Consider the following 13,147-nt stretch of genomic DNA (forward strand, 5'->3'; position numbering starts at 1 on the left):
GGTTTGAAGCTTATCTTACTTAATAACTGTTACGGTACTGGTGTACACTGGCGGAAAAACAGGGGTGTGGGGAGAACGCACTGCCCCTGGTGGCACGATCCCAGTGGGGTGCTATCGTGGCTGCCCCCCTACTGGGCGCCACGCCCCCGCAGGTGGCATGCCACGCCCCTGCTGGCAGAGTGCCAAGCCCCCAGGACATGCACCAGCCACGCCCCCGCCTGCTCTCTCCCCGCCCCCGCTGGAGCTTGAAGCTCTACCACTAAAAAATATTCCAAAGGAAGGCTGCTGTCATGCTGGGAGGATGCAGAGTTCCTCGTGGCACTATGAGTAATTTGTAAAAGTTTTTAAATTTTCAAATACCTGCCACAAAATCATAAGAAAAATAGCTCCCCTTTTCCTAGGGGAATAATGAACCCATTAAACTAGAAATCAGGCACATCTTTAGTTCAAGAGCATAAGAAGAGCCTGCTGGATCAGGCCAGTGGCCCATCTAGTTCTGAATCCTGTTCTCCCAGAGGCAGATCAGATGCCTGTGGGAACTGGTATTCAGAAGTACTGCTGCCTCCAAACTGCTCCCTCTCTTGTACAAATTTATCTAGTCCTCTTTTTTAAAAGCCATCCAAGTTGGTGGCCATCACTGCCTCATGTGGGAGTGAGATCCATAGTTTAACTATTTACTCCACGAAGAAGGGAAGCCAATAATCTCTTTATTGTATTTTTAATATTTTATTGGGAACCTCCCAAAGTGGCAGGGAAACCCAGCCAGATGGGTGGGGTATAAATAAATTATTATTACTATTATTATCATTATTATTAGTAGTAGTATAATCACTAACCTTAAAGCAACTGTCAGTGGAGGTTTGCACAACAGTACAATAAAGACATTTCTACTCTACTCTACTCTACTCTACTCTATTCTATTAAGACAGATTGAGAAGTATAATTTGGCCTCAGCACACCTGGATGGAAGAAAAATTCCTTATATTTTGGAGAGGAAAGCTGGAACTTGCACCCAAATGTTTCCATGGACACTTCACACATTTCAGCTAAAGAAACCTGAGGGTCACCCAGCTGGTTGCCCTTGTGCAAAATCTTCACTACTTTTAAATATCAGAGTATCAGCTCAAGGTCACATTGATCCAGAAAAAGTGTCACAGCATAAAAGCAAAGCTGAGGTACCACCAGCAGAGACTACTTCAAGTAGATTACTTATACTAATTATGCCATAAGAGAATGCACAGGTTGAACACTTCAGCGTTCATTTAGAACTCATCTTCCCTTGCATACAATCAACTACAGGTCAGAATAGTCTTATAAAGTAGCTGTATTATCAGTTACAAAATGCACCTAAAACCATAAAGAGTGCAAAAAACCATTTAGTATAGCTCCCCTGTACTTCAGAATTACTAAGCAGGAATCAGAAGGAACTGTAATAAATCCATATTGTTCTTCTCTAAAGCTTCATCTTAGGATGAAGAGTAATAAGGGGGCTTTTTTATTAAGAGCTGGCACTCCAACAATAAGTTGTAATAATTCAAGACATTCTTATGAAGATCTTAACTTTAAAGTTTTACAATAAATATTTTGTATCTCATGCACCACAACTGGGAACCACACACTACTTTGTGCAACAAAGATGGAATCCACTGACTTTCAAAAGCATATTTTCAAGAGCTATTTTAATACTTATTTCAGCCAGGCTACAACAAATAATAAATATGCATTTCAGTTTAAAAAGAATAAAAACTGCCTTACAGACAAAACCAACTATTATACTACTTATCAGAAGCAAAAAGAACCATTGTACAGTGGTACCTTGGGTTAAGTACTTAATTCATTCCGGAGGTCCTTTCTTAACCTGAAGCACCACTTTAGCTAATGGGGCCTCCTGCTGCTGCTGTGCCACCAGAGCACGATTTCTGTTCTCAACCTGAAGCAAAGTTCTTAACCTGAGGTACTATTTCTGGGTTGTCAGAGTCTGTAACCTGAAGCGTATGTAACCCAAGGTACCACTGTATTTAGAGCTCTATGGTAAACTCTTTAAAAGCAATCACATCATCATGTGTACACCCCCCCACCCCACTTGCTCTTTTTTTGGTAGTAGATAGTGTTGTGACAATATCAAACCACCCCCTTCTTTAAAAGCCTAATGTGCAAGCAATTAAGTAACTTTTTACTGTTTGCAACAGAAATTCACATTTTTCCTGGGTCTTGAAACAAGTGACATGACTAATATTTTGTGATATTTTATCGAAAGCAAGATTTTCATGATTAAGCATAAACTTATGAATAACTGAGTTGTTGTTCATGTACTTTTACTGACAGAATGAATACCTTTCCAAATGAAATGAGAGAGACCTGCAATGGCAACTTTTGAGTCATTCCCATTTATCTCACATGGAGAGGTTTGATATGATTTCTTGAGCTCTTTGCCTAATATAAGAGGTAAGGACAGAGACCAAAATATACTTAATGCAGAATTCTACACAATATCTACTAGGACCTGCTCAAATCCACCTAGCATGTCTTATTAACAGTGAGTGTGTGTATGAGAGGGTGAGGAAAATGATACTGCATTCCACAATCGTCAAATGCAACAATAACCAACTTCAGAACCCGCCACCTAGAAAGGAGAGGGTTTCTATAACACTCCTTTGAGAAATGCTGGAACACCTGACTTGAGAACAGGACTTCATCCCCTTCCTCCATAAGGAAGAAGGTTGTAGATTAGCAGTTGCAGAGGGAAACTGCAAACATGTCTGAGATGCCTCACTTTGCAAAAAAAAAACCCCAGCTGTTGTGAAAATGGTGGTGGGATTCAAACGGGAAACATGTAATTGTGTTTTGAATGTACATGCCTATTTTCATTCCAGTATCTCCAGCTTCATGTCAGATACTGTATTTATTTGTGTGTATATGTACACACACACACTTCCTTCTCCTCTTGAAAATACATTCAGATGCGGAACACATGCAGCTGATTTATATTGTTGGACCACTGGTCCATCTAGCACAGTACTGTTTACTCTGACTGGCAGCAGGCAAAGCAAGTTTTCTGCCTCTGAACTATGGCCTCTCCCCCAAGGAGATATCCAGACCTGGTGTCAGCATCTGCCATGGTCAGGCAAATGCCAGACCTCCCTAAAACCAATGCTAACCATATCTTTTTCAAAATACATTATTATTATTAATCATTCAGATACAGAACCATGCAGGTATAGAGGTAGACAGTGAAAGAGAGGGTTGGCTCATTTCACCAAACTGCAACAGAAGTACAGTGGTACCTTGGTTTATGAACAGTTCTGTTTGTTTACGAACTATTCGGTTTATGAATTCTGGTTTGCGAATTTTACCTCGGTCTACAAATGGAAGCCGAACGGTGGAAGGGCACCGGCAGCGGGAGGCCTCATTAGGGAAAGTGTGCCTCGGTTTAAGAACGGGTTTGGTTTAAGAATGGACTTCAGGAACGAATTAATTTCGTAAACCGAGGTACCACTGTACTAAACATGTCTTGGGGACAGGGCTCCCGCTTTGTTATCTGGCCTTCAGCAGAACTGATGCCATTAGGAAAAACTGCCAATGATCTGAACAAGTAAATCAGACTTAAGCTTAACTAATATCTAATAGGAAAACTCAGCATGAATCTGTCAGATAGATTTACAGTGTGAAGCAATCAAAAAGCTAACCTGCTTCACTTTTTATAGCCACATCCATCAGCAGAGTTCTCTGCCTGGGAGCTACAGTGACATCATTGCATACAGAACAGCCTCACTGTGCTTTATGAACTTTTAAAGTGGATTTCTTTTACAAAATTAAATTTGAAGAGGCAGTGGGTTATGTCTCCCTGCTGTGTCAGGAAATCAGCCCCCGAAAACACACAATAATGGACAAAGTTTCATGCTATTACTGGTTTTTATCTTGCATCTGTAATTAAGGAAGTAACTGACAAGATAAAGATTTCTGTCAAAGAAATCATAGGCCAAATACACAGACCTAGCACTAGGGAGGAAGCAGGCAGGGCAGTGGCTGAGGGCCCAGAAATTCTCAGGGGACCCCTCACCAGACCAGATAGGAGCTGCTCCTGTCACTATGATTACCCATCCAAGCCCAGCAATTCAAATGGTAGCATGAGGGAATTCTGTAGAGCTGCAGCTACCTGCCTATGTTAGTAGTCCAGAATAAACTTTGCTTGTTTATTTAAATTGACTGTAATTCCATATTCTGTATATTTTGAAAAATCAAAATGTTTGGTTAAAGTACAGCTGATGTGATTTAATCTAAGGGGATTCCAAATAACCTATACAGTATTTCACCCTACATTCTTGTTCTATGCTTTTTAGCCAAGCTACTGTAGAGTCTTAATATTCTATATTCAGGTGGTGGCAGTCAATACTCTACCGGGCCAATACCAGAACTCAGATAACTGAGACCACAATATTTGTATGTATGGTGAAGGCTTCATTATGTATCTATATTGCAAAGGCAAGAAATACATTAGATTTTATCAGGGTAATAGCAATCTCTAATAAGGCCTCTAAAGTCACTAATTAAGGAAGAGGTTTCTCCAGGTAACCAGGCAGGGAATGTTTATACGAGCTGTGATATATGTATTTTTCTCCCTAACCATAAGTGACTCACAAAAGCTATGCGGCCAAGACAACAATCAGGATTTACATAATAAAGAATTAGTAAGCCATTTATTACAAGCAGGGAGAAGCAATATAACAAGACCCAGAAAGACCTTTCTGGCACTACAATAGACAACTGGTACAAAACAGTTTGGGAAACAGCTCTTCTTGAGATATTAACAAATAAACTACAGTTGACATGTGGACAGATCAAGAAAGATGGCTTTAACCCAGTGTGGTTTAATTTAATAACATATGCCAGTATTCCAGAAAATGAATAATCCCTGCCATCCGTGTTTGGCTCAATCTGGTTGATCTAAATTTAAATTTAAACATAAATTATTATCTTCACTTTGAAGCCTCCTCCCACGTTCATTAATATACCAGCATTTTAAATTGTTCCATTGGAAACATAAGAGAAAAAATTGCCTATTACTCGTACTTAATCTAAGCACAACCAAAATGGCTCCTGATTAGGCGTTTTAGCTAAGTGATGTTTAATGTTATCTGTTAACACTGTTCTATCCTGTTTCCCCTTTGTTATTGTTTTTATTTAAAATACTCTATGAACCAAGAACTTGTACAATGACCACTAATAATGAACCATATGTAGTAGCTATTGCTGCCAATTTATTAAGCTATTTTTGTGATGTGTGGGGTATTAGAAGAAGACTTGTACTTCTGGTGGGGGAGCACACTGTGCTCCTTCTGGGGTAGTTTGTCCACCTTTGGTCCCCACCCTGCACTCAGCTATCACCTGTGGCTCCTAGAAGCTGTCAGTATGTGACAGCGGCCACATCCCGGTAAATGGATTCTACTGGCCAGCTAAACCAGGTGAGGGTAGCCCTCAATGTGTTAGGGGCTTCCCCAGCATGAGAAGACAAGCTCTGGCAGATTGAGTGAACAAGACCCATAGTGGGTCCAACATCAACAAGGCAGTTGCGGCACGTGCTGTAGAGGGAATGAGGGACAGATGGGGATGGTCAACCTGGGAAGGTAGACCATCAAGGAGAAGAAAAACTCTGATCCTAAATCTCTGCTACCTTGTGGACTATCTTTGGGAGAAGAAACAGTTAGGAGTAAACCCTACACAAATCCAAAGTGGAGTCCCTAAGATGGTTGGATGGTGCCTTCTATGCCTCCTTCCAGCAGCTCCTGCAGCCAACCTGGTGCCAAAAGTCTTGCTCAGCTTTTCTTTGAGGCTTGTCTTGTCATATGGGCAGCCCAATACCTCCATACACACTGCACAGGCTAGCGCCTTGAGGAGGACACTTTGATGCGGCTAACACAATGTTCTGACTTCACCGCTGGAGGCACACTCCATTGTCTCTCAAGACAGATGGATGCCAACAACAGCCAACAACAAATGGCATAGAAAACTTTGTCTATTTATTAGTATCATTTATTATTCATACAATCCCTGTTTATAAAACCCAAGAAAAAGTTATTTTTTAAAATAAAAAGCTATGCGAGGACAAAGGGACTAGTGATTTTATTTTATTAGCTAAGGACTACTAACGTTTTTATGTACACACAAGGTCCCAGACTGCCACACCTCCTACCAAGTTTTTGCAGCAACACTTTTGCAAAACACGTTAACCTTTGTCCTGCATTCTTACACATTAACAATTAACATAACCTCAAAATAGAGCTCAACATCACAGTTCAAAGGCTCTATTCTTGAAATACAGTCAAGTGATTTTTAGGATGTTAAACATTAAACAGCATGAATAATTCTGCAACACAGATTCTGTTTTCCTTTCCAAAAGTCATTCAAGTTGCACCTTAAACATTATAATAAGAGCTGGTAACACAGAGACTAACAGAACAATCTTAACTATGTCTACTCAAAACTAAGACCTTTTGAATTCAAAGGGGCTTCCTCCCAGATAAGACTAGTTAGGATTGCAGCCAAAATTAGATTTCAGGAAGTCCTCAAGTTGAATCTCACCTCTATCTACTATATACTTACTATGTGCTTTAAGGAGGATACTCTCAGCTTCAATCCCTAGTACTGATTTATCTTAACAGATTATTGTAAGAATTTAAAAAACTGTAATATGTATGAAGCACTGTGAACCCTCTAAAGCACTCTATAAATTATGTGCTTTATATGAGAATTCCATACCATCAAGAGAAAAGGAGGGGTTTTTAAGGTAGTTCCTGCAGCTTCGACCCTCAATATAGCAGCAGCTTTTTTGAACTGATAATGCATTTTACACATAAAACTGCCTCAAGTTTTCCAAGAGAAAAACATTTTTTCCCTAAGAGAAAAAATATTTAAAATATTTTAAAGAAATATACCTGTTGAGGGTGTTCCTAGGAAAGGCTGCTGTCCAGGAAAAGGCCCTAGTACCACTCACTTAACCTTAGAAAGTGATGGTAGACTGAGAAGGGCCTCAAACTATGATCTGAGTGAACAAACAAGTTGGGAAAGGAGGAAAGGGTCCTTTCGATATCCTAGTCCCAAGGCCATAGTGCTCTATATGTCAAACTAACATTCTGAATTGCACCTGGAGGCAAACAGGATGTCAGTGCAGATGTTTCAGCACAAGGGAAGTATATTCTCTTTTCCACAAGAAACAGGTCACTGTATAATCCTGTGGCGCACAATTCAGTCCCAATAAGCATCACATTCTTATAAAGACATAAAAAGAAGCTGAGATGACTGAGGGAAAGTTCATTTTCACCTCTCTTCTTCAATGCACACAAAGATTATTGTCAAAAGCTATCACTTGTAACAGCTGGAGCTAAACTTATAAGGATTCTGCCACGAGGATAATTGAGTAGCCCACCAATTATTATTTGCCTAACAGCAGATTAATAGCTGGTGTTTAGTAAACTAGGTTTTTCTTGGCAAAATAAGAGCTACCATTGCCAGGCTGCCGGTGCTTCAGTCTACAGTGAACACACGACTACATTCAGAACTCTAAACCAACAGTGGACAACGTTTTCACTCTGAGGGCCACCTGCCCACAAATGGTCATGACCAAAGTTTCTCCTGAACTTTCACCTATGTGCATCCCCACATACAACCCACACATACCACATATGCATAAACATGCACTCTCCACATATGTAGACCAGACATACACTCAGACATAGCATGCTCTCTCACACACACTTACTCACCTGGGCATACACCACAAGCATCTCTCTCAGGGGTTTTCCTTCCCATTGCAACATAGAATCGTATAACTGAACCTCTCCTCCCATACCAGCAATGCAATGCAAAGGGAGATGAAAGCTGGCTGGCAGCTTGAAAGGGTTCGGCTAGCTTCACCAGGCTAGCACGCCACAGGTTTACCACATCTACCATAAACTGTGATGACTATTAACTAAGGCTAGTTGAAACAAGCCAGCTTCAGTACCTATGGTTTGAAATGGCTCATTACTACTACACATGGCAAACTGCGGTTAATGTAAAATAGAAGCGAAAGCTTTCATATCTCACATCATAGTTATGTCGGCGAGGGGGGGGGGTGCGGAGCAAGAGAAGAGGAGGACTCGAGCCCAAGGCTCAATACAGTTAATTCTTGCTAACAAACCTGCCCAATTAAAGGTAGAGGAGGAATCTATGTTAATCTACTAGCTAAAGCACCAATATGACCCTCTGCTTTATTCTTCTGAGCATACTAGCTGCTTAGCTATAATTATAAGGTTAGGTCATGCTCAGTTTCAGTAGATGCCATTCTGCGCACTATACTAAAACTTTGATTACCAAACAATCACATGGAAGTTTACATAAAGACAAGATTTTACCTAACAGGCAACATTTTTAGTTTACACTGGACACATGAGTCAAATTCCACCTATTCTCATTCCTATCTACCAATAATCAAGAGATCAACAAGGCTCTACTAAAATCATAACATGCCATTTCTTGGGTGGTGTGATGGGAAGTTGTATGCTTAACAAATAAATAAATCAGCATTAGAAGCAGTTACAAAGAAAGTGTAGCACAGGCTAAGTTCAATGTTGTGTAAATTTTGGGAAACTACACGTAGACCCAAAGCTGATGTGACCACATTAATTCACTTGAAGCCACAATTAGTGGTTTTTGTTGTGAAGGCTAAAGGTTGACTCCCATGCCTGGCAAGCAGGCAAAGCTCATGCCTACTCACAAGACAGCACAAAAATACAATCTACAGTTTCATGCAGGAGAAAGAAGCCCTTCAAGTACAGATGGCCCCGAACCTGATGGCCAACGGTCAGGAGTGATGGGAGCTGGAGTCAAGGTTCCCTGGAGGACTACAGGTTCCCTAACCATGCCTTAGAATGTCAATCAAGGTAGCCAGAACGGGCTCTGCTCCTGCTATATTAAACAAAAGTTAAACCACAAGAAGCAGCACATAATTAAAATAGTGGTCAGAGATAAAATGATGCTGCTCTATTGCGGAAACTAAGTAGGTTGGCCCTGTAAGTTATCTCATTGAGTCGTAATGTGAAAACCATAACTGCAGACTGCTATGAGGACTTAGATTCATAGAATCATAGAGTTGGAAGAGACCACAAGGGCCATCGAGTCCAACCCCCTGCCAAGCAGGAAACACCATCAGAGCACTCCTGACATATGGTTGTCAAGCCTCTGCTTAAAGACCTCCAAAGAAGGAGACTCCACCACACTCCTTGGCAGCAAATTCCACTGTCAAACAGCTCTTACTGTCAGGAAGTTCTTCCTAATGTTTAGGTGGAAACTTCTTTCTTGTAGTTTGGAACCATTGCTCCGTGTCCGCTTCTCTGGAGCAGCAGAAAACAACCTTTCTCCCTCTATGTGACATCCTCTTATATATTTGAACATGGCTATCATATCACCCCTTAACCTCCTCTTCTCCAGGCTAAACATGCCCAGCTCCCTTAGCCGTTCTTCATAAGGCATCGTTTCCAGGCCTTTGACCATTTTGGTTGCCCTCCTCTGGACACGTTCCAGTTTGTCAGTGTCCTTCTTGAACTGTGGTGCCCAGAACTGGACACAGTACTCCAGGTGAGGTCTGACCAGAGGAGAATACAGTGGCACTATTACTTCCCTTGATCTAGATGCAATACTCCTATTGATGCAGCCCAGAATTGCATTGGCTTTTTTAGCTGCCGCGTGACACCGTTGGCTCATGTCAAGTTTGTGGTCAACCAAGACTCCTAGATCCTTTTCACATGTACTGCTCTCAAGCCAGGTGTCACCCATCTTGTATTTGTGCCTCTCATTTTTTTTGCCCAAGTGCAATACTTTACATTTCTCCCTATTAAAATTCATCTTGTTTGTTTTGGCCCAGTTCTCTAATCTGTCAAGGTCGTTTTGAAGTGTGATCCTGTCCTCTGGGGTGTTAGCCACCCCTCCCAGTTTGGTGTCATCTGCAAATTTGATCAGGATGCCCTTGAGTCCATCATCCAAGTCGTTGATAAAGATATTATTATTATTGAAGAAAAATTGTAATACACAAAGTGCTTTTGTTTGTGATGGTGCTCATCGGTACAGAGTACTGCCACCTCTCTTTTTGTTGTTGCTGCCCATAGCAACCACAACACTTGGAAGATATGAGTACCTGCAGCTCATTGTTTACCAAAAATAGCACCAAGTAAGTACACACATATTGTAAGTTAACAAGCAAGCAAGACTACAGTGTTTTATTCAAGGCAATGACTACATGGATTAGATGCTACTTCTACAGTTCAACTCTATCAGTCCTTCTGTATAATACTGCAAAAAGGTATTCCGTATGTTCTAAATAGACCCCACCCTGTTTTGCACAGAGTCAAGTTACAGTTCTAGATTATAAGGGGTCTCTCTGAAACAACGATTGTTCACCGACAAATGCAACATATTTTCTTTTCCAAGAGAGCAACTTACTTAATTGAGTTTCTAAAGTGGTCTTCAGCAGGGCTTTTTACAGTACAGCTGTTCAGGAGCCACAGATCAGCTTCTGCAGCATTGTCTGGAAGACAGAAATATATATTGAGCAATTAGAATTTGATCATGAGTCTTCTATAGGACTGGATTTAACCCTTTAGCAAATGAGAACAGCTATCAGAAAAACATGAATATGACATTGTTCATAATCAGCATTAACATATTTTTAAAAATTAGATTCCAGTGCAGGGAGGAGGTTTCATATACAACTATTTAAGGCTCATGAGATGGACAACCTGATCAATCAATACCCTATAGAGCAGGGATGAGGAACCTGACAGCAATGTTCTTTCACAGATAACCTACTGGGTACCCGGTTTCAGTGGTAGATAGGACAACAGATGCCACTCTGATTTTTGTATAGCAGGCTATATTCTGGTCACACAGATGTCAGAGGTTTCTACATACCCACTTCCACACCCACACCCCTCTATCCATCTAAGCAAGCAAGAGCCATTATCACAGTTCACATTCCAGTCAGCCAAAGAACGGAGAGAAAGCCCTGAGAGTTGGTTAGGAGAAGCCTGGATTCAGCCCTTGGCTCTAAGATCCCTCATATCTAGTATACGGCATTTCATTATCACATATCACACCTCTGTGTTTTCACCCATTTCTGTATACCAGATAACCCCGTTCTTTTCATGTGCCAAATTCTGATTCTTCCTGAAGTGCATTCTCAGTGTCTAAATACAATTACCTTCTCTCTCACACTATTTCTACACACACATTGCAACACAAGGTTTAACTTCTGACAGTGCAATACCATAGAACAGAGAAGTATGGGTGAATATTCCAACCAGCCAATTAGCACCCACACACATGGCTGAAATGTTCATACTCGCCCGTTTGTTCTCTACAAGAATAACAAATATTTTAAAGGTGTCCCTCATTCTAACTGTGGTTTTTAAAAGCACCACAGTTGTTGTTGTTTTAACAAAGGTCAAGGAGACACAAGTGTGGCCATGTCAAAAACTCTAATAAAATGCAAGAATTTAGCTGTAGCTTCTTTTGTATATATTAGGAAAGTGATAGTTTAATACTGAGGGTAGGTTCCTATTAAGAGCAGAACTGAAGAGCTGGCAGTAGCATGGCAGGTGTTTGAATACTAATATATTGGGAGCAATCATTGGGTCAGTCACATCAAGTGAAGCTCCCCATGGATCAGTAGTGGGACTTTTGCTTTTAACCCGTTTATAAAGGACCTGGTGATTGGGGGGTAAACAGTGAGTGGGTATTGTCTGCCGATGCCTCAAAATTAGTCAAGGTGACTAAAAATGGTTATAAAGGGTCCAAAAGGAACTCTTTTAAAAGTGCCAAGTTATTGCTATTTAAGAAAATGAATGAAAATGAAACTGCCAATATTATAATATTGTTATACAAATCTGTGGTGCAACCACATTAGGATTCCTGCTGCTTAACCTCAAAAAGGACAGAGTAGAGCTCAAAAAGGTTTTTAAAAAGGTGAAACCAAAATGATCAAGAGGCTGGAACTATTCCAGTATGAAGTAAGGTTGCAACATGTGAAGATTTTTAGTTGGGGGGAAGGTGAGGAAGTGGGGACTAGAGGTATATAAATTAATGCATGATGTGAGAAAAGTGGATTGAGATCAGGAGAAAAACTTACTTCTGGGGCCATCCAATGAATCTAAACGTTGGAAGATTCAGACAGCCAAAAGAAAGTACTCCTTCACACAGCAGTTAAAATTATGGAATTTGTTCCCCCAAGATATATTATTATTATTATTATTATTATTATTATTATTATTATTATTATTATTATTCCTGACCACTCTGGGAGGCTTCAAACACCTACAAAAACATAATAAAACATCAACCATTAAAAACTTCCTATTATAGGACAGCCTTCAGATGTTGTCTAAAAAGTTGTGTAGTTCTTTATCTCCTTGACATTTGATGGGAGGGTGTTCCACGGGGTGGGCACCACTGTCGAGAAGGTCCTCTGCCTGGCTCCCTATAACATCGCTTCTTGCATATAGCAATAGCCACCAACTTGGATGGCTTTAAAGGGCATTAGATAAATTCATGGAGGATAAAGGTATAAAGAACTACTAGTTAGGATGGCTGTTTACTGCCTCTAGTGTCTGTGGAAATTTGCCTCTGAATACCAGCTACAGGAAATCACAAGTGGGGAGGTTGAGCTCATATCCTGCTTGCTGACTTGCCATAGGCATCTAGTTGGCCACTATGAAAGCAGAATGCTACACCAGATAGGGTCCTTTTCTTCCTTGTTCTTCCATCATGCCTCACCCCTGTAAAATAATTAAATAATAATAATAATAATAATAATAATAATAATAATAATAATAATAATATTGAACATAGTGAGCTAAGTGTGTACTGTACACTGAATGCATGGTGGGACAGCTGGATTGTGGGTGGTGGGGAATTAACAAACCCTACTGGTTTCTATCAATTGAAAGAACTGGGTAAAAGATACAAATATATTTTATTTTTGTATGGATGGCAATGTAATTAAAAGGACATTTGCCCATTTACAGGAGCAAGATGGCTAGGTTGTGTGGTTAGTTCTATCTGAACTTTAATCCTACACCATGCATATTTTTGGAATTCAACACCGGGGAGAAACTGAAAG

At 40.5% G+C, this 13,147-nt stretch overlaps 1 protein-coding gene across 4 annotated transcripts in view; it reads right to left on the reverse strand.

Annotated features, from left to right (window-relative positions):
* CDKAL1 (CDKAL1 threonylcarbamoyladenosine tRNA methylthiotransferase) overlaps positions 1-13,147 on the reverse strand; it is a 231,262-nt gene that overhangs the window by 176,212 nt on the left and 41,903 nt on the right. For all 4 annotated transcript variants that reach the window (XM_081873412.1, XM_081873411.1, XM_081873413.1 and 1 more), the window contains one exon: positions 10,474-10,558. In XM_081873412.1, the coding sequence (XP_081729538.1) occupies positions 10,474-10,558 (85 nt within the window). The remainder of the gene's footprint in view (positions 1-10,473; positions 10,559-13,147) is intronic.

This window comes from Podarcis erhardii (assembly GCF_964252035.2).
Source record: "Podarcis erhardii genome assembly, chromosome: 8".
NCBI lineage: Eukaryota > Metazoa > Chordata > Lepidosauria > Squamata > Lacertidae > Podarcis > Podarcis erhardii.